The 20,684-nt window shown below is 33.8% G+C and overlaps 2 protein-coding genes across 3 annotated transcripts; both read left to right on the forward strand.

The window, feature by feature from the left end:
- Window positions 1-3,108: 3,108 nt before the first annotated feature.
- LOC108818872 (uncharacterized protein C630.12) lies at window positions 3,109-6,421 on the forward strand. Of its 2 annotated transcripts, XM_018591822.2 has the most exons (13): window positions 3,110-3,332; window positions 3,747-3,791; window positions 3,871-4,049; window positions 4,131-4,266; window positions 4,338-4,434; window positions 4,526-4,585; window positions 4,681-4,781; window positions 4,876-4,910; window positions 5,017-5,074; window positions 5,261-5,335; window positions 5,406-5,563; window positions 5,638-5,895; window positions 5,975-6,421. In XM_018591822.2, the coding sequence occupies exons 1-13, from the start codon at window positions 3,201-3,203 to the stop codon at window positions 6,204-6,206; spliced, it is 1,566 nt and encodes a 521-aa protein (XP_018447324.2). In that variant the 5' UTR covers window positions 3,110-3,200; the 3' UTR covers window positions 6,207-6,421. The 2 variants fall into 2 exon arrangements, with proteins under 2 accessions (XP_056849190.1, XP_018447324.2); XM_056993210.1 differs by lacking the exon at window positions 5,975-6,421 and having other exon boundaries at window positions 3,109-3,332; window positions 5,638-5,899.
- A 2,234-nt stretch (window positions 6,422-8,655) lies between these two features.
- Window positions 8,656-9,602, forward strand: LOC108821008 (DNA-directed RNA polymerases II, IV and V subunit 12). The gene is made up of 3 exons (XM_018594054.2): window positions 8,656-8,808; window positions 9,093-9,185; window positions 9,345-9,602. The coding sequence occupies exons 1-3, from the start codon at window positions 8,769-8,771 to the stop codon at window positions 9,365-9,367; spliced, it is 156 nt and encodes a 51-aa protein (XP_018449556.1). The 5' UTR covers window positions 8,656-8,768; the 3' UTR covers window positions 9,368-9,602.
- Window positions 9,603-20,684: the final 11,082 nt, after the last annotated feature.

The raw sequence follows: 20,684 nt of genomic DNA on the forward strand, positions 1-20,684 counted from the left end.
GTTTTCACTCCAGCCAAGACATACGGCATGTTTGTCCTTCGATAATAATTTTGTTGGCCCTTATCCAAATAATATAGATGACCTATAACCTATGTTAATTGGTATGTCGATTTGGAAAAATGTCAAACTGATGTTAATTAATCCGCTAAATAATAAAACAGTAGATGTGTTACCGTATGTTGTATCTTTCTTCTTTTGTTAAGTTCAAATAAATCTTATTGTAGTTGGTTTGAAATTTTCTCTTTAGTAAAGTTAAGTTGCTTTAAGAAACAAACAGCAAGAAGTCACGGCATGATATACTTCGAATTTGGTATAATTTGCTATTTTAGTTAGTCAGAGAATTCACTGATTTTATTGGATGATTTTATGGTTTCTGATTTATTTTCTTATGAGTCTAACCTGCAAATCAATTAATTTTATTAAGTTATTGTTTAATGTAAATTTTCTGTCTCTATGATTCTGATATTTATAAAATATATTTCAGCTTCTAATAACTTATTTTTATCCATGCATGTAGCTGAGATGAATATATTTGTTACACTATTTTGTTAATCATAAGTTTCATGTATTAGTGGTGTTAAAAAAGAGTTTTATGCATTATTTTCTCGCTTCTCACTAATGCAAAAAGTTGCTTTGTCTTATCAACTTGCTAACATCAAAATAAACACAATACCTAAATCTAACAGAAGTACATATATAACCAATGGCGAGCAACATCTTCGTATGGCCTTGTACTGAATCGATGAGATTCGCAGACCAACCTTAGAAACAGAGTGAGAGAGCATAGAATCAAGGAGGTACACAGCTGAATGCACACTTCCTTCCTGGCTTATTGAATACTGAAAAGCACATATACAGTGCCACCCCTCACACTGACCGTACTTCCGGCAAACATAACTAGTTCTTCGAGTAAGATTGGGTTGAAGCGGAAGGATATTCGCTTTATTAGCTAAGGCTGATTGAATTGCTAACTGAACTTAACTAGTCTAATTCCATTATTCTGACCCTGCAGGCTTTGATTTTTTTGATTCTCATCGAAATCGGAAGATTTGAAAGCGGAAAGAAGATTCTAGCCTTCCTTCCATATTCAAAGATCAAGGAAGACGAGCAAGAAAACGGATGCGCGTTAGCGCAACGGCTTTCGCTAACGCTGTTCAATCCGTTGCTTGTTCCCTTGACCTTTCATTCACTCTGATTAACGCTACCCGGTCCACTCAAAGCTTGAAGGTGTTCCTCGTCAGTTGCTTATTTCGTTGTTGGGGCTTCCCAAGAAAAGATGGAGTGGACGGGTATTTGATTCCAGGAGATGGCTTACTGCCTTGGGGGCGGAGGGAGAACGATGGGACCTCGAATAGAGCTACTTCTGGTCATTACCTCCTGGTACGAATGCATTGACTGGCCCAAGGAACGCTTTCCGAACCGGACTTGGATTTTTGCTTGTTTGTTTCGGGCCAAGTGGATTAATTAAATGAGATGGAGCGGGACAAAGATGGATTGAAGTTCAGATAGATTTGAGTTTCAGTGGCATAGGACCTTCGATCAACCATGGGGCGGAGGAACCTAGCTTCTTCAGCGAAGCTGGAAGAACCCCTCTGTTGAATCTATCTCTCCGTTCGATAGGAATTCCTAGGCATGGTGGGATCAGTTGGTAGCTTCCAGTCTGATTCCTGGGATTGCATGGCGAAGCGGAGGAACCCCTTACTTCGTTCATCCTATTGAAGCATAACATAAAAAGCTCTTTCTCATGTTGCATTTCTTTGGTTTTGATTGAATTGAAAGAACTCTTCTTTTCTCATCTAGGATGAAGACTTCGATGTCAAATCCACCGTTCCAACGAGACAACTCTCCACCGCTAGTGAATAAGTTTATCGATCTCAGGTCAGTCTGAGCTGTAGCACTGATCGTTGAGTGATCACATAGCTGACGTCAACAGATCTTTTCCTTTTGTTTGGGAACCCTCTTTCGACTCCCCTAAAACGGTTTTGTTTCTACGACTACTTTCCTTACTTAACTGTTCACTGGAACTATTTGACCTTCACTTACTAAAGCGGGACAACAAAGCAGGAGGTCCGAAGGACTGTGTTCAAAGGTTGGATTGCCTTCTCCTTGGTACTCTATCTTTAGTAAGGAGGGATCTTCCAACTCGGCAATTCTCCGAGTCATTGGATGGAAAAGAATAGTTCCTTCTGTCTTTCCCAACTACTAAGCTTGTTAAAAGTCTTTATTAAGTTTAGTAAGGACTTCTTACGGACCGACTTCCCGGAACGCCGAACTGATTCTAATTCTGTCCGCTGGGGCTAGAAAAAGCAGTTTTCCCCTCTCGACTCGGATTTCAGTGAAATGTGAAATAAATATAAAGAATAAGAAATAATACCTATCTTTGAAGAGCTACCCCTCTCTCCAGGGCTAAAGGTACTAACAACAGGCTTTCCATCACAAACCATCTGATCAGGGAATCGAACCCGATGCATATATGGTTAAGATGGATGTCGTTGATGCGAAGAGAGCTGATATGGCACTTTCACTCAGCTCCATACTATCAGTAGTATATATCATTCCTAGGAAAGTAGAACAGACTGATCTCTCAGGCACACTACCACCATCCTTACCTGAGGAGACCTTATCGTAGTCTTGTCGGGGCCCTTCCCTACCAGATAAGCAATCTATGCTCTTCCCTCGCTTCGCTACCTTTCCTTCCAGATAATCCAAGCAATATAAGTGCTGCTCTTCCCACAAAGGCTATAGTAGCAGAACTATCTGAAGGAAAAGGAGAAAAAAAAGAGTAAGACATAAAGAAAACATATGATTTTGTATATTTCTAATGTAAAAATACAATTACCTATACATCTAACCACATTTCAGTCAATAAAAAATAAAATGGAGAATTATTTTAATAAATTTTGCAATGAAACTCGGAAACGACACTTATTTTAAAACGAAAAAATTTCACAACATCGACAACTAAATCGAAACGGAAAGAGGGAGTAGCCTTTAGGAAGCATTTTAGTTCCGATATGACTCGGCCCAATACTGAAACATTCGTGCTGTTTTCTAAAAACTACGTGACGTTTGGGAATTTCATAATGCGTCTTTTAGCGTTTCGCGTCGCGTCTTGACCGCTCTTTTTGGGTCAACAAGCGATCGTCAGATTATCTCGGGACAGCAAGCCAGCCGAGAAAGAGATTCAGATGCTCTGAAAAATGAAACAACACCACAAGCTCACGGTGGCTTTATGTCTCATCTGGGCTGCGTCGATCCTCTACGGCGAGATGTTCGCCTTCTGGGTTCCTCCTCTCCTCACTTGTTCTTGGCCTCACCATCATCTTCTCAAGGTCTCCCTCTCTAAAGTTTGGATCTTTTTTCAATAACTGATCTTTACTTGCTTGTTCTGTCCGAAAGTACTATAATTTTTTTTATTTATGGTAAAGAAATGATTTGAAATTGAAACATACATTGTCTCAGAGTAATGTTTCAAGAAATCCCTAGGCGATAATTATATGAAATTATTGATTAGACATGCGTCTATACCGATTTTTAAAGAAATTGATTTAGAAAAAATGTTTCCTTTAGATCTGATTTGCAGTCTAGACCGATTCTTAGAACACTCTAGGCATTACTATTTTTGGGTTTCTAATATCTTTGATGTGTAAGCATCTCAAATAATCAGTAGAAGCTATTCTTGAAGAAGACAATGAGTTGTTGTGATTGGTCATATATGTTTAGCTTCTTCCTCTTTTGTTTTGCAGAGTGATGTGAAGTTTACTAAAGTAGCCGTTGTCACTGATCCACAGGTAACTAGTTCTTTAAATGATTTTTCAATACTGTTTGAGTGTGTGTGTTAATGGAGAGCCAATTATGTGTTGTTGGCAGCTCATGGATAAGACATCGTTTCGTTTGTCATCAAAGACGCTTGCTTTGGAGGTGGCACAGTTCTACACTGATGTAAACATGCGGAGATCGTTTTTTCAGTCTGTCTTGCCTTTCAAACCAGACGTTGTTTTGTTTCTAGGCGATTATTTCGATGGAGGGCCGTTTCTCCCAGAGGAAGAGTAAGCCAGCAGCCCCTCTCCTTGTTCTTCTTTTTCTCAACGTGAAAAATTCTGAAACTTTTTCTCATTCATTTGATACAGATGGTATGAGTCTTTAAGCCGGTTTAAACACGTGTTTGGTCTGAACTCACAAGGACAAGCTGAAGACATCCCTACGTTCTACATCCCAGGGAACCATGATATTGGCTATTCTCGTACAGCGTCCCATAAGCTAGACGTATGACATTGATCACCTTCTTTCTCTCTAAGCAACCTATAAAATCGACATAACTTTTATATTTCTAACAGGTGATTAATCGATATGAGAAAGAGTTTGGGAGCAGAAACCGTAGATTTGTTATTGGAAGTACTGAGTTCATCAGCGTTGATGCACAAGCTATTGATGGTTTTATTACAAAAACTTGTTCTATTTATATCCTTAATAGTTTTTTTTTTTCCCTTCTGTGACTGAAAAAGATGAATCTATGTTTTTGCAGGGAATCCTCAAAAGGAATTGGCATTAGAAGTTTGGAAGTTTGTACAAAATGTCTCCTCCGGTGTGTTATTCAGCTTATATTCTGTTCTGCATTTACTATCTTCTGATATGTGAAAGCTTACACAGAAGATTTTATTTCTGAATCTTTTTTTTTAGATGCAAAATCACATCCTAGAGTTTTGTTGACACACATCCCACTATATCGGCCAGATCAAACCCCATGCGGCCCTCACCGTGCTTCTTCTGTCATTGATCAGGTGATTTATCTATGCTTGGAATCTTAGTGTAATTCAAACTTAAAAGTCAAAACACTTTGTTTTGTGGTCTAATGTAGTCTCTTTCATGTTACAGCGGATTTGGCGCCATTTTCAAGATCAAGAAGTAATGTAAACTTCTGCCTTTTTTTCTTCTATTTTAAAATATACAGAACTTGTAGTAAAGCCATCTAAACAAGGAGAGACTAATCCAATGTCTTGTCCTTTTTGTACTCAGGTATCAGAATTATATCACTACAGAATCATCAAAGAAGTTATTGGAGTTGATCAAACCTGTAAGATAAAATTTTCTTCTGTCTTTTGTAATTTTTTTTTTTAAAATACGTTAAACATATATAAATAGAGCTATTAACTTTTAAAACGATTTCATTACATGTTAATATTTTTTTGAACATGGTCTAAAATAATTTGAGACTACACTGTAGAGAAACTAATGCCAACGTTTTCGGCTATTTCTGCAGACACTCGTTCTGTCTGGCCATGATCATGACCAGTGTACTCTAACACACAAGTCGGAAGCAGGATCTGTACTTGAGGTAATATACGACAAAATATTTACATTTCCACTATGGACAAATCTTTGATGGTGTTATAATCATATTGCAGCATACTTTAGGCACTATAAGCTGGCAACAAGGAAACTTATATCCGTCATTCATGCTATTATCTGTTCCCAACTCTGTTCATCAAAACTCATCTGATGTAGATAACATGTTGCACACTCAACTATGCTTCCTTCCGAGACAACTATTCATCTACATCTGGTATGTTCCTGATCATGGAGTTCTTGGCTTTGCTTACTTTATAGAGATCATATGATTGATTTTTGAACTGCCAGGTACCTTTCTCTGTTCGTCTTGACCCTTCTTGCTCTCCTACTATGGCCAAATCATGGGATAAGCTTCTTAAACAACGCTGCAGACTCTATCTCAAATGTAATGAAGTTAAGCTTTTTAAGCGGCGTCACCAAGGAGAAGAATGAAGATGAGAACTGTGAGTATGAAATGGTGTGGGACGCAGAAGGATCTATGCATCTCGTTAAGAAGGTTCTTCAAGCTCCCGTGAAGCGTCAAAGCGATAAATCTCAAATAGAAAGGTGAGTAAGACCTTATAACCCTCCTTCGGTGGCTTCTCACGTAAGACGCAAGTTTTGATGTTCTCTTCTTTTCTTCTAGGGGCAATGCTGTGATGAGATCTGCAGCTAGAAAGAACGAGATCGAAATTGTGATGGACTCAAATATTGTTGGCGCTGGTGCATCTGATCCTCTGATGAGATCAGCATCAAAATCAAGAACGAGGCTTGTGATCCAGAGAGTGATACGTACAATCATGATGAGCATTGTCATTGCGGCGTTCAACGTTCCTATTTACATGATGTTGCTTTTCAAAGATTGGGTCGAGAAGTAATAGTGATCATTGACATGGTGTGTTGGGAACATGGAAACTATGATCTATAGAGTTTTGGGATATCTCTAGATGCTGAAAAGTGAAAACTCTTGTTGTATTATTATTAGGATGTTGAGATGCAAAAGAAGAATACTTTATTCGATAATGGTTCTAACATTTTACCATAGACTTATTGTTCTTTATTAGTAAAAGAAATGAAAATATTACAGAAGCAATGTCACTGATGAAACCAAAACAGTCTTCTCTCTTATCAAAGTGAAACCAGACAAAACCCTTTCAAGTATCTTCAGTTTCTAACAGAATCAGCATCTTCATAGCTCTGTTTCAGACTTGTTTGGCAGATAAGATCTCTTGCTCTCTCTCTCTCTGGTGAAGATAAACCAGTGAAGCAAACCCCCCAAAAAAAAACCTAAGAGGTTGATCCTTTAGGTTAAAAAAACGACATGAATGTAAAAGGGTTTGTTGTATCAGAATAGATCAGGAAGAGAGAAATCAAGTTTCTTATAGGAGTTGCCAAGCAACCAAAGGAGAGCTTCAGTGTTCATGGAGCTTCAAGAACTGGTGGAATAGCTATATGGATATATCTATAAATATATGTGTATATATATATAATATATTAAAGGATGAGAGTCTATCTCATTACTCGTCGCCATGGATGTACCAGCAGCAAAGCATAGTAGCGCAACGACGAAGAATATAGAGACGAGCTCGTTGCTCCTTCACCAAGGAAGCACATTTGCTTGTAAAGGCCTGACCATTACTACAATCAATGCTTCTTTGTTTTTTTCTATTTATATAAAATAAAGAGATAAAAGCAGAAAATGTTGAAACGTTTGGTGTCGAATGTGGTGAACAAGAAAAAACCCTTTCGTGGGTGAGAGAAGAGAGAGGCTTGTGAGAGTGTGAAAGGAGTGAAAGAGTATATATAGAGTGAAGGAAGGAGAGAAATCTTGGGAGAAAAGGTGAATTGGATATGAAGGAAAGGGGAGAAACAGATGAACATGGTCTGCTTTTTGGTTCATTTATTGACATTGGGATTTGTATGTATCAATCTTTTTTGATTCTCCAAGGAAGTGTAGTTTCATGGAAATCATCAAACATCACTATTTTATTCGTCCTACAAGTAATTGTTTTATGTGTGTTTGTTTGATTTATATTGTAACGTTTGACTTTGGAAACTTTTTGTTCTTGATACATTCTTTTTTAAAAACTGTAACTTTTGTACATGAGTGTGATTGGTAATGGCTGTGGATGTTCTCCACAGCCTTATTTATTTCTAAAACACCAAAACCAGAGCAATTAAGCTTTAATTTATTTTTTAAAACCACAGCTTTTGAAATGATTTACGGCTGTAGAAGTGCTCTGCATAGCTAAATATCTAAAGCAATTTTTTAGTGCTTTTCATAAAATTTTACAGAAATAAAATTTAAAACTACAGCAAAAAGTCTACAGATTTTTTTTCTACAGCAATAATTTCAAAGCTACAGCCATTACCAATCAGACCCTATATTTCTTAAATTATTATATGATCTCCCACAAATATGGAGCAAAATATCCAGCACATTAAGCTGGAAAGTCATAAAATCTAGTATCAATAATAACGAAAAAATGTGAATTATATCCAGAGAAAAAGATCAAGATAACACCAAACCAAATTTTTGTCATAAAAATAGCATCACAAAAAGGAAAATGACCAAAAAAGGTTTTATTAAAGGGTAAATATACATTTATAACCTTTGAATTAATTAATTTAAGACTTAGAGTTTATAGTTAAAGAGTGGAATTTTAAGAATGTGTTCAAATATTTAAAAACAAAAATAAATATTAATATTTCAAAACAAAAATGTGCTATTTTACTTATTTTATTTTTTTGTGCTATTTTGTGACAAAAACTTAAAAAAAATGTTATTTGAGAGAATTGTCCAGACCTGATAAATCAGAGCAACCAGATAGATTGACAAATTGTGTAAGTTCTAATCTTGTAAATAATAACAAAATATGTAAAAACAAACAAACTATAGTGGTAACTTGTAACTTATAAGTTAAAATTGTATAGTTGACAAACGTTTAAGACGTACCTAATCATAAACGTGCTCCTACTCTTGTAAACGATAAAGAAAATTGTGAGAACAGGCAAATTAAAGTTGTAACTTGTAAGTTAATGTATAGTTGACAAACGTTTAAGAAGTATTTTTTTGTCCGTCTTAAACGTTTCTCAACTATACACTAACTATACAACTTACGTTTAAGACGTACTTATAATCTAATATTTTCAGTATTTTCAATACTTCCAAGAAACATGTAAAATTCAGTTTTTTGTAATTCAGTTTGGGTTACTACAAATCTACAGTTGAACCAGTTAACGTTGACTTGGCTTACCGTTTTGAGGCTTTATATAGGCTTTACTATGAGCCCATTTTAAAATTAATAAAGCCCACACATACCGCAATTATAAGTCTCCTCGTACGTCTCTAGTCACCGGATCTTCTTTCTCGTCCCTTCCCTCTCGTGTTTGAAGTCACCGCATAAACCCTAGCTTTGTGGTGATTTGTTTCGTTAATCATGGATCAACAGCCCGAACCAGTCACTTACGTCTGCGGAGGTAATCATCTCTTTCCTCCTCTTCTCGAATATCTAATCGGAACTTAATAATACATAGGAGAAGAGATTTTGTGAAGACACGCCTCTTCTGAGTAGTCTTATGAGCCCTAATCTATTTTTATAATTGGATTAGTTGGGAGGCGTAATCTGCTTCTTTTTTTTTGTCTTAAATCAAAGCTTCTATCAAGCAGCATCAGAGAGTATAATTAAAAACAGAATTAATAGAAAGTTTGCTTTAGTTTACCTTTTTTTGTTTTGTCTGAATGATTTTGGGGGCTTTTGAAGATTGTGGACAAGAGAACACTTTGAAGTCAGGGGATGTGATTCAGTGCAGAGAGTGTGGCTATCGTATTCTCTACAAGAAGCGTACCCGTAGAGGTGAGACATCTTAACCTCTCTATCAACGCTAATCCTTTTTTTGTCATTGGGTTTTGGTTATATACATTCCGGTCTAGTCTACTATATTGTTTCTCGTTTGCAGTGCTAATCTTATCTATCACTCTCCGCCTAATTATGTGGTCGTTGATTCTCTTGCAGTTGTTCAGTATGAAGCTCGCTGAGAACCGCAACCCCCTAGAGATTGATTCCAAGTCTGCTAAGATGGCATTAAGAAGTTTCCTGCATCTGTTTGTAATATATCTGGACTACAAAATCTGTTTCTGAATTTGGCTAAGTGGTTTGATTTGATTACAAAAAAAATGTGTTATACTATCTCTTTACCTTTTTGGTAATGAGTATATAACTATATACTATACATAGGATTCACATTGGTTGAATCCATTATTTGGGGGCTTATATCTCCTGATCTAAAGTTTAACATCAATATCTCACTCTTTCAATGTATCAAAGAGAGAGTGACATGAAAACATACAATCCCAAGGGAACTTGAAAAATGCTTCATATCAATAGCAAAGTTAACTGAATCGAATCAAATTTCCGCATGGAGTTGAACAAGAACTAAACTGATTTTTACATCTGTTTTTTTTTCTTTTTAAGTTTAATTTTTGTAGAAGATCACTATAACAGAGAACTCAAAAGAAAACAACAAAATTTTGAACTGGATTCATCCCTTAGAATAAAAGTATAACCGGAACAAACATCATTACCATTCATCAGAAAAGCACATTTTGATGAAATTACAGAACCTAATCACGATGATGATGATAAATATAATGATAATAGTGAATTGATGATGATGATATATAAGCACATATCTGGAGTCTGGCATCGAAAATAAGAAAAGGAAACAGAGCCGAAGTCGACTTGCCGGCTACTACTATCAGTTTTCTCGATTCACTGGTAAAAATCGGCAAGTCATCTTTGGCTCAATATCATTTTCTATTTTTCCATGCAAGACTCTCTGATAAATATAGAAACTCTCATCGACAGTCATTGCCATCACTGTTTTTCTTTATCTTGTGATCTTGTCATTTGTGATCTTGTCATGGTAAAATTCTTACTCTTGATGAAGGCATTTATAGGCATATGTAGTGAGGATTGTATTAATTAATTTCATATTTAATATGCAATATTCTTCTTAGAAAACAAAAAATATTCCTATTCTAACAATCTTATCCATGCATGGTTTTAGACTTTTAGTGCATGCAAGCAAAAAAAAAAAACAGAAAGAATTTTGACCATAACCTCATATTGAAGAATATAATATAACTGCTTTAAAGATTGGTCGACCTTAATCATCAAATTCAACTTCAGACTTTTATGTGAATTATTAATATTCGCCTCACTAGTCACACTACTCCAAACTCCAAAGGCATCGTACGAAATCAGCTTGTCGTATCTAATTTGAGGAATATGACGTTTCGATTAAAATGGGGGTTGATTGGCAAAAATAAGTCATCGATTGTCAAACAAATATTGAAAGATTTATGTTTCAAAAACTGCAAATAATTTCATATTTTGTGTGTAGATAAAATGGAATGTAAATAGAAAATTTGAGATGGTCATTTAAAGTGAGAATGTATTATCTGGAATCTGGATATTCATTATATTTGTCTGAGGCTCAGAGCACGGTAATACATGTTATTCATAACTGTTAATTAACTTTACTCTACCCAATAATTACTAGACTTTCAATCTGTGTTAAGCACCCTATCTTGTGGTCCTTATCGATAATTAGTCGTATAAAAAATCAAAATAGATTATTCATTTGTATATGAACGTAATGAACTTTCAAGGAGAATGTTTTGTTTACAGTTTTCGTTGTTCCCCGCCAATGTACAACTACGTATAAGCAGCAACTAATCGAAGAGTTTGTCATTAGTAGGTCTAGCTAGATAAAACATTGTGAGATAACAAACTAAGTCGCACGTTAGAGAATTAGACAAAGAGTATGTAATATATAGAGAGATGTCCAACTCTAATAGTACGAGACTTTTTGGGATAGAAACCAAAAGTAAATACATGCGGGTTTGCCATTAAAATCCAAAATGAACAATATCATATTAATTGGTTAATATACAATTGGACATGGACTATCACAATTCCAACAATTAGTATAAGAGCGGTTGACGAGAAATTTGAAAAAGACATAAATACCATTCGATAGATAAATGGTATATCATTTGAGTTAGGAATGAAAGGTGTGTGATCCTGGAAGTCAGTTGTGGGACACAAAATAAATGTGATCCTTAGTTTGAGGAAAAGAAAATATAAGATAACAAACTAAGTCTCACATTGAAAAATTAGATAAAGGGTGTCTAACATATAAAGAAATATCCAACTCTAATAGTTCGAAACCTTTTGAAAGTAACGACTTAAAAACAAATCCGTAAAGAACTTTAGATCCAAAACGGACAATATCGTACTAATCGGCTAATATAAAACCCAACAATCCCAACAAACATAAACATGGTTTTTCTTGATCTTCATGTGAAAGCAGCTCTGATCTCGTTTCGTGTTACCTATTAACGACAAGCTCGTTGATAAAAATAGACAAACTAATTAATGCGATAAAGTTTACTTCCTCTGTTTTTTAAAGATCTATGTTTTGGTATTTTCACACATATTAAGAAAACACATTAACTATACATCATTTTTTAGAAATTATCAAATTCCAATGCATTTTAACCAATAGTCTTTCAATAAATTCAATCAATTTTATTGAAATTTGCAATTTTTGTATAGGAAACATAAAAAATACATCTTTGTGAAACAATTTATTTTTCTAAAACATCTATCTTTAAAAAACAGAGGGAGTAGTTTTTATTCTATTTATTGATGGATCACATCATGAGATACTGAAATGTCGTATTTAATTAGACAAATACATATCAACTTGGTCAGACCAACAATATGATAAGATTCTTCGGAACATCGACCATACTCTCTTTTCTTTTGTCAACTGCTTAGTCACGCATTTACCTAGCAATTTTCCTGATTTATTATTGTTTCTAGTATAAAACTAACTAGATCTTGATCCGCGCTTTGGAAGCGCGGAATATTTTACGATTAAAAAATTCACTAATAATTTAATAAATATTTTGGTAATTTTTTAAAAATGTGTATTTAAAATATTTTTGCATTTAAATTAGTGTTTTTAAATTCAACCCGATTGTGATTACACTGGTTAATCCGGAGATCTGACAATTCAATTTAGGTTTTTAAAATATTCATATTAAAAAAATTACTACCAGAGACTAACCGATTGAACTGATGGATGACCGATATGTAATATAATTTGATTTAAATTATATTTTTTTCATTATTTGTAATCTTATAATCCAAATTCTAAAGTTCATTATTTTACAATTTATGAAATTATGACGTTTCTACAAAATTTTAAAAAGAAAATGATAGATATAAAATAACTAAGATTAATTATTGTATTGTTTGGAAACATTGATAGTAGTATAAAAATATATTGTTTGGAAACAGTGATAGTAGTATAAAGAAATAAGTATATTGTTTGGAAACATGGATAGTAGTATAAAGAAAGGAACATTAATGATTAATGTAGGTTTAACTATAAAGTATAAAGTGTATTTAATTTAAAAACTTACAAAATAAATGTTAAGTCCAATAGAATGTTTCTGTTTTAATAAGATAGATTAAGGAAGGTACATACTTGGTGTTCGAAAAAAAAAAGAAAGGTAAATAGTATGAGGGTGAAACTATATAAAAAATCAAAGTTAGTTTATTGCAACTATTACTCGACAAACGTTTAACCATATATATTATCACCTAGCATATAATAAGTGAGGCTCTTTTATTTTTTATTGAAATATAACTAATATAATCATCATCAATAGTAGATGTGTACTTTTTTTCATTTACACATTTAGCCATTATATTTTTAATAAATTAATAATAAATGAGAATTGTTTAGAAACATGAATAATATATTTAATATTTTTTTTATTTAAACATTTAGCCATTATTTTTATAATAAATTAAACAACCTTCTTTTTATTTACAATTCTTTATGGTGAAAACAAAAACACAAACTGAAATATAAATAGTATATTATATAAAACACTAAATTTCAGTTCGAATTATATTCGAATTTTTGTGGGGTCAGTTTGAGTTCGGATAACCCATTTTTTTCTAATTCATTATATATTTTGAATTTATTAAAATCTATAAATAAAATAATATATTGTATATAAATCTAAATAACATATGTCAAAATACCTAAACTTAACATATAAATTGGTTTGGTTTAAATTTTGGAACAAAAATCAATAATTTATTTTAAATAGTTTTGGTGTTTTGAGTGTACTTTTACTATGTTAGATATTTATATTTGACTATTTTTATATATTTTCAAGTATTTAAACCAACCTAAAAATATCATATATATTCTGGATGTTTTTACATACATTAAAACTAAAAATAATTAATATATATAAGTTTATAAATCTTTTTTGGATACATTTTTATATCCAAAATACTTCGGTTAGAATTGGTTATGATTTCGGTTGTTTAAATATCAAAATTTTGAATAATTTGGATGTTTAATCAATTTTGGTTTGGGTTTGGTATTTCTTTTTCGGATCGTGATCGGTTCGGTTCTTTAAATTTATTTTTTTCAATCGAATTTTGATATTGACATGAAAAATAAATAACAATATATTTTTGAAATATACATCCGCACGGGCGTGCGGATCAAAATCTAGTTAATTTTTAAGAGATTCGAACAAAATGAATAATTTACTGACTATGTAATCATTATACGATTATTTTATGTATATTGATCTCATTGCTACTAACTTGAATTATTTGTTGATAGATCACTTACCATTCTCTTACTCCAATTTAAACATGTTTAATTCTAAAGTTTTTTAAAAACAAACCCAAAAAGGAAGTTGATTATCATGATATATACAACTTAATCAGTTCTTTTGCACATTTTCACATAAACCACTAAATACCATAAATTGAAATATATATTACACATATGGAAATGATTATGTATGATTATACAATACCCATTCAAACAATAATCACCAGATTTTTTTTCTTATAATACCGGCTTAGTAATTTGATCAGAAATGATATCTCTTAATATTTTATTATTTTTAGTCAGAAAATAAACTTCACCAAAAAATTAAGAAACATCACCATATAGACCATTTGGACCAATTATCTTGTGGCTCAGCAATGGTTTTTAAAATTTTGGCTGCAACAGGATAACGTGATTGAATTTGTCTCCTTTTCTGCCAATAATCAAACTGACCAGGGATAATTTTCACCCAGGGAAAATTTTGCTGGTCAGCAAGGTTTCTGATTTTCTTTTGTATTTTTGATAAATTTTGAAAATTTTGTCCTTTTAAGTTCATAACCTTTCTCGCTATCCATGATAGTGCATTTTAGGTGGCCTTCTTCCTTTTCTAGGGTTCCCAAGCAGTCTTATCTCTCAGACATCATACAATTAAAAAGCCAATAAAACCAAATAATCTAGAGCAATTCTTTCTTTTATTTTCTTGTTTGTCTGAACGATTTTGGTTTTGAAGATTGTGGACAAGAGAACATGACTTTGAAGTGGGACTTACCTCTATCATCACTAGTCTTTATTCGTCCTTTGTCTAGTTAGTAATGGTTCTAGGTTTCGTTGACTCTCTCTTGGTCTTGTACTCTTGTTTTTTTTTCTACAAAATACCAATGTGATAGAGGTCAGGTTTTCAAATGTATAAGTTTATAAATACATTCCTGTTTAATCTTTTTTTTTTGATCACTTAAACTTGCATTAAAGAAAAGAAGAAGAAAGGCCTAGGCCTATCCAGAGTTAAGGTTACATAGAGCAGATTTTGCCACCAAATCCGCAGGCCCATTTAGGGTTCTTGGAACAAAAGAGAAATAACAAAAAAGAAAAGCAGACGATAGAGTTTCAATATCCGAAATGATCCCGTAGATATCCTTCGGTTTGATGATTGAAACGAGGGCTTTGATGAGCCCTAAGGAGTCTGAGCGTAGCCAGATCTTTGTGTAGCCGAGTTGAAGGGCATGTGATAGCGCCGCACGGACCGCCATTGCTTCCGCTTGGAGCGCCGACTTGACATGCAGATGGGTTTGGAAGCCTTGTCGCGTAGGAGTGTCTTGATACGAGAACAGCCATCCGAAGCCTGCTGCTTTCGTGTTCTGATTCCAAGCCGCGTCGGAGTTACATCGGATCGTACCAGGAGGAATTAGCGGCGGATCCGAAGCCTGCTGCTTTCTGTGTTCTGATTCCTGTTTAATCAACTCCTCTTTTTTCACTCTCTGCCTTGCTAATATATCACTCTCCTGCTAATTATGTGGTCGTTGATTCTCTTGAAGTTATTCAATACAAAGCTCGCCGAGAACCACAACTTGAAATATGATTCAAAGTCTATTAAAAGGACTTGCTGCCTCTGTGTGTAATATATCTGGGTTAGAAAATCTGTTTCTAACTTTGGGCTAAGTGGTTTCTGTTTGATTTGATTACAATAATGGATGTGGATGTGTCATTAATTGTAACAAGACACTAATTGTACAGCAAAAGATAAAGTTGGGGGCAAGTGACATGTTCCTAGTACTGTAGATCCGCCTGTGAGTCGAACAAAAACTAAACCAAATTGCATTTGCTAGTTTTATTTTGTTTCAGTTTGTAGAAAACCAACAAAACCGAAAACTCAAAAGAAAATAACAAACCCTTGACACGGACTGGACATCTCATGTTAAGGTATTAACTCATTATAAAAAGCACATTTCATTGAAATAACTCAATCCAGTCACGATACCAATGATGATGATATATAAGCATATATGATATATCTGGAGTCTGACATCGAAAAAAAGAGAAGGTAACAGAGCCAAAGTCAACTTGCCGGCTACCAATATCAGCTCTTAAGATTCATCGGTCAAAACGGCAAGTCATCTTTGGCTCAATATCATTCCCTATTTTTCCATGCAAGACTCTCTGATACAATGAGAAATTCTCATCATTATCATCTCTGTTTTTCTTTACCTTATGATCTTGTCATGGTAAAGCTCTTACAATGAATGCATTTATAGGCATATGCAGTGAGGATTGTGTGAATTTATCTCATGTTTAATATGCAATTATTCTTCTTATAACAGTCTTATTTATGCATCGTTAGTGCATGCAATCAAAAAGTAGAAACGAATATTGACCACAATATTAAAGAATATAATTAATTAAAAGATTGGCTGACCTTCTACTATCAAATTCGAAATCCAATTTATGAGAATAATTGATATTCATATCTCACTTCTCACCAAAAGAAAAAAAAAATCATATCTCACTGGTTATACTCGACAGATATCGTATAGAGTGCCACATAAAGATCCAGGCGTTGTCTTTAATGTGTAACATTACAAAATACATGTATACATAAAAGAACAAACTAAAATTATGAATTTTTTTTTTTTTTTACAATTAGGAAATCTATATTATTAAAAGAGAAACATTCTGAAAATTCTGAAAAATCTACTTATGCAAGGTTGTTTGGACTCTTTCATTTAACTTATTATTTTTGGTCCTACCTTAAATTTCTCTAACTATATTCAATGCATTTAATTAATCCTAACAGATTTTGATGATTATAGAATGTTCACTAAAAGTTATCTCACTAAAAGCGGAAAAACGTTACAATATGGTTTAACCGTGTGACCTTTTCTTTGGCTAATCTTCAATGTATAACATTACAAAATACATGTGCACAACACACGTTAGTATAATATATTTTCATTTTACAATCTGAGAGTGTAGAAGAACCCTTAAATAATTTCACTTGAGAAAATGAGATTTCATCTATATCTATACAATTAAACCGGATGATTGTTTATGAATCTGTCCCTGAAATTTCTAAGTAATTACAAAAATTATCTATACCTTCTTCCCATCATTATTTACAACCAATCAAAAATCATTGTTTTGCAATTATATTAAAGGGTATTTAATATATTTAATATAATTCAGTTCTTAGCTTTTTGAAAATTTTGTTTCTTAAATATTTACATCATATCTTTCCAAAAAATCTTTCACATTATTAATTATTTAAAAGCATTTATTAAATAAAACCTCAAAATAAAATCAAGTTGAAATAACAAATGATTAATCAACAAAATCATAATAGGGATCTGAATTATCTCAACTCTTTAAAAAATAGTTTTATTTAAAATAAAAACTAAATCACATAAAATAAATTTAATAAAATTATAGAAAATATTTTGAAATGCACAAATTAATTTTTCAATACAAGAGTGTTGAAAATATAAAATATTTTATTTAAATTAAAAAATAATTAGTGTAAAATAAGTTTAACTTCGGTTTAAATAATAAAATCATATTACTGATTAGAATTATTTAAAGTTTTCTAAAATTTAGTTATATTAAAAATAACAAAAAATAAGTCATATAAGTAAATTTAAGATAAATTAGTAAAGAGTTAAAATATATAATTTATCAAAAATCATAATTTTTATTACGTAAAATAAATTTTCAAAAAAAAAATATATCCGCTTTTTTAAAGACGGGTCAAAATCTAGTTTTAAGTTATAAAGGAATGTCTCAAGAAGCAGTTGACAAAACAAAAGGAACGTTTTTATTGTTCCGACAAATCTTATCGTATGTTTTGGTCTGATCAAGTTGGTATATATTTGTCAAACCCGCGGATACGTTTCCATATCTCATGATGTGATCCATCAATAAATAGAACAAAAAGAGAATAATATTTTTCAGAGACACAAATAAAGAATAATAAAAATAGAAAATTACTTTGCAACAACTAATATATATAGAGTTATGCCAAATCGACTAATGATTTTAAGTTGGAAACTTATAATAAATCTGAATCTAACATGTTATTAGAGTCAAAATCCTAATTACTCTAAACCTCTAATTAATATAACTTTTCTGACCAGGTTTAAAGGTTGTATTTAACTCGCTTGACCGAATATAATTATCCTAAAATTCCAAAATTTTTAGTCGATAAGAACCATCATCTCGAAAAAAAGTATTAGAAATATTATATCTCATATCGAGAATTTCTAAAAAACATTAACTAATATATAAAAAGATAAAAACAATCCACAGATCACCACTTAATTTTAAGTTGGAAGTCCATAATAAACTCGAATCTAACAATCTCCAATATATATATTTTTTAAACATTTATCACCTACCAAAAGTAATGAACTGTTCTGACTACATACTGTTATTCTGTCTCTAGTTCGATTTGGGAGGGTAGGTTTACAACATATCTCGGTATTACCAACCACTGCGCCCGATCAGAGGGGTTAGACAGGTCTAAGACCTCCTGGTTATTAAAAAAAAAGGATAAATAGAGATGTTAATTATGACTTAAGGAAAAAGATGACTTACTCTGCATAAGTTTTTTAACATAAGTTCCCAACTCATTTTCTTTAGTTCTCTACTCGTTCACGTTATCTTGAATAATATTATGCCCTTTTAACATGTACGTACAAGCTCACGATGCATTCATAACCTACTGATTTTTTAAACAATATAGGAGAAATCTTTTTTTTGAAACACAAACTTCCATTAAAACTCAAACATTCGAACTACAAATAAGAGAGGAGTTTAAACAAACTCTAAGAATGATAAACACTAAAGCATACAAGATAAAAGTAGAGAGACCTCTAAGATAGATAGACAGCGAACTCGAAGCAAGGCTCGAATGCATCAAAGCAAGTATCACAGCAACGCCGGAGACTTGAGATTTAGTCACTTTGCATTGTGACGTTAAGATCCAATCCGCACCTCGGAGTATCGTCGAAACGACATCCGTTGCATCTTCAGGCCCCAAACGGACCGCTCCACAAGATGACAAAACGGTTATAGATAAAGATACACAGCTCCATTTAGTGTTTGGAGGGAAAACATTCCTCAAAGATGAGGCGGATGGTAATATGGTTCGCTTCTCCGAGAAGAAGGATGCTAGAGATGATGAAAATGAGCCCGGTGAATCCACCAGTAAATGATCGAGAAATAAACTCTTCTCACAAGAGGAATGAAGCATTGAGTGCAAATCAGTTTCGGTAAAAAGAACGGTGAACCCACCGAATATTTTTAGAGAGTTAATCAAGGAGACTAACCCACACCCCACTTTGTAATGGGCTGTGAAACAAGTAGCAGGAGATGGGGGCCTGTGAGCCATGTTGGGTTTGCCAAGTCCAAATAGAACTTAGTGAAGCCCATCTCGTGGTTGGACAGACTCGGTCTTCGTCGGACAGAGCAACACTCGGAATCTGAGGAAAAGAGACGGCTGAGAGTGGAAGAGGCGGCAGATGACTCCGGTGTGTTATGGTTAGTGAGCGGCAGAAGGTTACATGAACCCCGGGGAGAAACCTCACCGAGAGATACCCTACCACCACAGTCGCGAGTGAGCTCAGCGGAGGAAGTTATGGAGCAGGAGCAGGAGCTCTGCGACTTCAAGCTTTCAGATCGACAACGAACTGGATCTGTAGACCGCGTTAGTTGTGGAGTCCCACGAACACCGCTTTTAAGAAAGCATAGATCTATAGCATCGGAGATGAAGAGAATGGGGAGTGACTGCGGTGGGATGGGATGGGATTTCCGGTGCAGATCTATGGCTATCCAGCTGTTTTTATCAGATCTGGAGCAAGAAGGAGGAGAGATGTTGAAAATACCGATGGATTGGGGAACCCCCCATAAATAGTTCGGTCCGGTGAACCCAGAACCGTAGGGAAGCAACCAGGCGTTTCGACTCACAGCAACGGGCTGTCTCCGAGGAGATCCGGCGGTAATTACGAAGGCTATGGTTAAGATTGAGACACTGCGATTGAAACTCAAAACCGAGGTGAAGGACAAGAAGAACGGAGAGAGCATGATGGCGTAGAGACGAAGGCCTCGACGCCGGCGGCCAGTGGCACCACCGACGTCAAGAACGGAGCTTGGCGGCGCTGTCTCGATCTTTGTGCCCGAGAGGTTTTTAGGGCGAACTTTGTGTTCTTTCATTCCTATTTTATCAATATAGGAGAAATCTCTATTTACATTACAATAGTTTAACGTTGAGTGGAGAAAGATGATTACTGTAAATAGGCACGAACACAAAAAACCGGACCCGAGGACCCGAACCGGAACCGACCCAAAAAATCAGGGTATCGGGTTTATTCGGTTCTTTAGAAATAACCGTTGAGTCCTAAACTGTTGTATCCGAAGAACCGGTGTCCAATCCGACCCGAACCGAAAAATCGAATGGATATCCGAAGATATCCGAAATAAAATATATATTTCAAAATATTACTTATAATTATATGTATAATTATTTTAATTTTAATTATAAATTTACTATATTAGTTATTTTCAATAAATTTGTGTATTTTCGGATAAAATATTGTAGTTTGGATAGAAGTACTTAAACAAAACTGTGTCAAATAGGTATTTTTGGTTAT

The sequence above is a fragment of the Raphanus sativus genome, chromosome 8 (genome assembly GCF_000801105.2).
Source record: "Raphanus sativus cultivar WK10039 chromosome 8, ASM80110v3, whole genome shotgun sequence".
NCBI lineage: Eukaryota > Viridiplantae > Streptophyta > Magnoliopsida > Brassicales > Brassicaceae > Raphanus > Raphanus sativus.

What these genes read in the sequence shown, in the direction of transcription:
- LOC108818872 (XM_018591822.2), top strand. Translation starts at nt 3,201, where the DNA reads ATGAAACAACACCACAAGCTCACGGTGGCTTTATGTCTCATCTGGGCT. An exon ending in CTCACCATCATCTTCTCAAG is followed by an intron (nt 3,333 to 3,746) that starts GTCTCCCTCTCT and finishes TTTGTTTTGCAG; the next exon opens with AGTGATGTGAAGTTTACTAA. An exon ending in CAACTATTCATCTACATCTG is followed by an intron (nt 5,564 to 5,637) that starts GTATGTTCCTGA and finishes TTGAACTGCCAG; the next exon opens with GTACCTTTCTCTGTTCGTCT.
- LOC108821008 (XM_018594054.2), top strand. Translation starts at nt 8,769, where the DNA reads ATGGATCAACAGCCCGAACCAGTCACTTACGTCTGCGGAG. An exon ending in AGTCACTTACGTCTGCGGAG is followed by an intron (nt 8,809 to 9,092) that starts GTAATCATCTCT and finishes GGGCTTTTGAAG; the next exon opens with ATTGTGGACAAGAGAACACT. An exon ending in CAAGAAGCGTACCCGTAGAG is followed by an intron (nt 9,186 to 9,344) that starts GTGAGACATCTT and finishes ATTCTCTTGCAG; the next exon opens with TTGTTCAGTATGAAGCTCGC.